Source organism: Penaeus monodon, unplaced genomic scaffold, assembly GCF_015228065.2.
Source record: "Penaeus monodon isolate SGIC_2016 unplaced genomic scaffold, NSTDA_Pmon_1 PmonScaffold_18571, whole genome shotgun sequence".
NCBI lineage: Eukaryota > Metazoa > Arthropoda > Malacostraca > Decapoda > Penaeidae > Penaeus > Penaeus monodon.
In genome coordinates, this window is record NW_023648118.1 from 1 (window position 1) to 4472 (window position 4472).

At 39.8% G+C, this 4472-nt stretch overlaps 1 protein-coding gene across 1 annotated transcript; it reads left to right on the forward strand.

Moving 5' to 3' along the window:
* Positions 1–2946: 2946 nt before the first annotated feature.
* On the forward strand, positions 2947–3985 carry LOC119569769. The gene is made up of 2 exons (XM_037917797.1): positions 2947–3322; positions 3657–3985. Exons 1-2 carry the CDS (start codon positions 2947–2949, stop codon positions 3983–3985), a joined length of 705 nt encoding a protein of 234 aa, XP_037773725.1.
* Positions 3986–4472: the final 487 nt, after the last annotated feature.

The window sequence follows — 4472 nt, forward strand, 5'->3', positions numbered from 1 at the left end:
TTTGGGGGTTTATAAATAAATTTTATATAAATAAATTGTATATCATATTATTATAAATATATAATTAATCCATAATTATAAAATTATTAATTATTAAAATATTAAAATATATATCTATATTATATATATTTTAAAATTATTATTATATATGTGTGTGTTTTGTGTGTGTGTGTGTGTGTGTGTTTTCCCTTTTATCCCTATACCATTTATTAAATTATATATATTATATATATATATATATTTTAATTAAAATTATATATTTATATATATATATATACACATTAGGTTTATATGTATATATATATATATATATCTTATATTTTTATTATATATATCATATGTATATAATCATCATCATAAATAACGGTATGCTCATTTTTGAGCACCCGGGGGACCTCTCCACCATCCTGCGTTTTTCTTTCCACTTTTTACCATCGACAGCCGCAAATATCTTGATGTTGTCGCTCAGCTTGTCTTTGGTTTGCCCTTCTGTTTCCTATCACCATATATATATATATATATTATTATATATAATATTATAGATATATAATATATAAACACACACATATATATGTGTTATATTAAATAATCTATATAATAAATATATATATATCTATATATATATATATATTAAATATTATCTATATATTTTTATATATATATATATATATATTTATCGTTCACCGTGGTTGTGTGTGTTAATGCGAATGTCTCACTGGGGACATTGTCTGCCATAGAGATGAGTTTGGCGTAGGACAACTCTTCTCAGGGGGTATACATATAATCAGCTGGAGATGACTATGGCTACTCCCTGCAGATAGTCGACTGGAGATGGCTATGGCTACTCCCTGCAGATAGTCGGCTGGAGAGACTATGACTACTCCCTGCAGATAGTCGACTGGAGATGGCTATGGCTACTCCTGCAGATAGTCGGCTGGAGATGACTATGACTACTCCCTGCAGATAGTCGGGCTGGAGATGACTAGGCTACTCCCTGCAGATTGGTGACCATCGCCCTGGCCAGACCAGTAGTAGGGGTACCCACCATATTGATCATGCCAATGCCAGATCTCACCCCCGAGAAGGTAACCCCTCAACTCTCAAACCTGCCGGATGTTCAAGCTCTACCGGATAGCTGGCCTGAGTTAAGCTAGCAGTCGCTCCAGTTGATGCACCTTTGCCCCCAGCCGATTTCTGCCCCATTAAGGGGACCAACGTCTGCCTGCCCACGGGCCCCCGCTGGGTTGGCGCTTGCCAGGACGCAAAACGGTATGAAAACTCCCTTCCCCTCCGCGCCCTAAATTATCCCTCCAACGAAACCACAGCCTGCTTTACATGCGGTGGGGGGGGCAGTACCCCCCCCATTTTTTTTCATTTATATGAGGCGTTGCCAGTGAGTTTTACTAGGGTAGGGGACGGCAAGGCCACCCCCCCTAAGAAGCCCATGAACCCAGGGGGGCTGAGGGACAAGAATTTCAGCTAGGGAATGTCCACACCCGTGGGGTGACCCATACCTTGGGGGCCCTTGCTGCTCCAGATTTCCCCCTAGTTTTGCCCGGGACCGCAAGGGGCCCAATTTCCAGGGGTGGCCACCAGGAGGGACTGAAAAAATCTCAAAAATGTCCTGCGTTCACTTGGGCAAAGGGCATCGTGCGATGCGCGCAAATTCAAATGAACGATCGACCTGACAAAACGTTTCGCGAGGCGCTGCGAGCCGAAGAGGGCGAGGGGCTGGAGCACTGATCTCAAAAAAAGACTGGATAGAGCAACTAATTGTTCTTAGAGCGCAGATTTGAAGTCAATAAAATCTGGTCGGCGCCATATTGGATTTACCCAAATGAAATCGTGAGACTAACGCTAATATGGCGAAGCGGGGTACACAGTGCTGTGCATTTGGGTGTAGCAGCGTAGAAAATATGGAATGAGACCGAAAAATTTCGAAGTGATAGGAAGGGAGTGGCGACGACGAATCGATGATAAAGCGGAATTTTCCAAGGACTTTTCACGGGTAAGTTTTATCTCCGTTGTTCTAAATCACGAGCTTATCATGGACCGATCGACTATTTCTTTCTTGGAAGTCTCATGATGAGTTACATTTAATATCAATGCAACTTCAAATAGCAGTTTAAAGGCGATAAAGAATTTATTTTTGGATAAGGCTATGGTTAGAAGAAACATTTTTGACGAAAAGTGCGGGGTATCCTATGACTTAAGCAAGTTACCTAAAATACCTTTATAAATAATATAAAATCACTTGAAATACCCTTAAAAGCTTTCTAATCACTCCAACTGCAATTAAGAAATGCTGTCCATGTGAAATAAATGCACCTTAAGAAGAAACACGCATACACACACACACACACACACAACTATATATATATATATATATATATATATAATATATATAATATAATATATATATATATATATATATATATATAGTATATATATATTCCGCACACTTGCTATGTTTTGGGTACATCTAATATGGCCGCCACGATTTCAAGCTGTCTTCATTTCAAAACAATAGATGAATAGATGCTCGATCCGGTCTTTTTTTGAGATCAGTGGCTGGAGATAGTTCGCTTCGCCTCGCGGCCGTTTGGAAACAACCAAAATGGCCGCCAACTTTGAGCCTCAAAAGGAAATCTGTCAGATTACAACTTATTTCTTTTACCTTTCTATCTTTGTTAGTCATTATTGTATGTGTGATAGAGAAGCCATGTACCTTGGTTTCGAGCGTTTATTAGTTTCAATAAGAGAGAGATAAAGAAGAATATAAGACCAAGAATAAAGAGGCAAAGAGAGCAGTGGCAATAGCTAAGAGCAAGGCTTACGATCAGTTAGTTGTATGAAGGTATAGACAGCAAGAAAGGACAGGGAAAGGTTTTCCAACTGGCGAAGACAAGGAATAAAAGCACAAAAGATATCGTACATATTAAGCAAATGAAAAATGAGAATGGAAATATAAGAACAGAACAAGGAAACATCAAGAGATGGGAACAGTATTTCTCTAAAATACTGAACGAGGAAAATGAACGGCTGATCAGAGGTGATGGAGACGCTAACCAAGGTGCAGTCTTGAAAATATCAAGGATAGAGGTGCAACAGGCGCTGAAGATGAAAAACGGGAAGGTCACGGGACCAGACGGCATTCCCATAGAAGCCTGGAAAGCGATGGGAGAGGAAGGAATTGACATGTTATGGATGCTGATGGGGAAAGTGATGGGTGAGGAGAATATGCCTACAGTATGGAAAGAAAGTATATTAATACCAATTTTCAAAGAGAAAGGAGATGTCCAAAATTGTGAAAATTATAGAGGTATAAAACTAATGTCACATACTTTGAAACTATTAGAAAGAATAATAGATGGCCGAATAAGACAGGAAGCGTTTATTGGAAGACAACAACTGGGCTTCATGAAAGGAGTATGAACGGTGGACGGGATATTCTGCCTTAGACAAACAATGGAAAAGTATCGAGAAAAGCAAAAAGTGTTACACATGTTGTTTATAGACCTAGAGAAAGCTTATGATAGAATACCGAAACAGGAAGTGTGGAGATGTATGCGCAAACGAGGAGTGACGGAGAAATACTTGAGAATGATTCAAGAGACTTATAAGAATGTTACCACCAAGCTCCGATGCACATTAAGGAATGACAGATGGGGTTGAGGTTAAGGTTGGTTTGCACCAAGGATCGGCCCTCAGCCCAAAACTGTTCAATGTGATTATGGATGTGATGACAGAGGAAGTGCGTGAAGAGCCACCATTGTGCATACTGTATGCCGATGACATCGTGTTGGTGGCGGAGACGAAGCAGGAGCTACAGAGGAAGATGGAAGGATGGAGAACTGCATTGGAGAGTAGAGGGGCTGAAGATAAGCATGAAAAAGACGGAGTATTTCACAACGGACACAGAAGGAGATCAACAGTCAACGATACAAATAGATGGATTGAACCTGAAGAGAGTGGACCACTTTAAGTATTTGGGAGTCGATGGTTAGAAGATGGCAGCATGGGAAGAGAGATTAAAACCGAATTCAATGTGGTTGGGAATAATTGGAAGAAAAGTTTGGGAGTGAAAAAATCTGCGTGTAAAGTTGAAGGGAAAGGTACATAAGTCTATGGTCAGACCATCTATGACCTATGGTTTAGAAAGTGCACCACTGAGAAAAGTCGAGGAAAGAAATTGTATGTTGCTGAAATGAAATGCTCATTGAATGGTGGGGGTAAAAGATGGACTGCATACGGAAATAACTATATAAGAGGATCACTTAAGGTAACATAATATCAAAGAATGTTCAGAAATCAAGACTACAGAGGGTATGGGGGGACACCTGCTAATAAGAAACGAAGATCATGTGGGCAGACAGGCAGTGGAGATGGAAATAGAGGGAAACGACCAGAGAAGGCTAAGACCAGATGGAAAGGATGTTGGTTCAAAAGATATGAGGGAGAAACATCCTAGA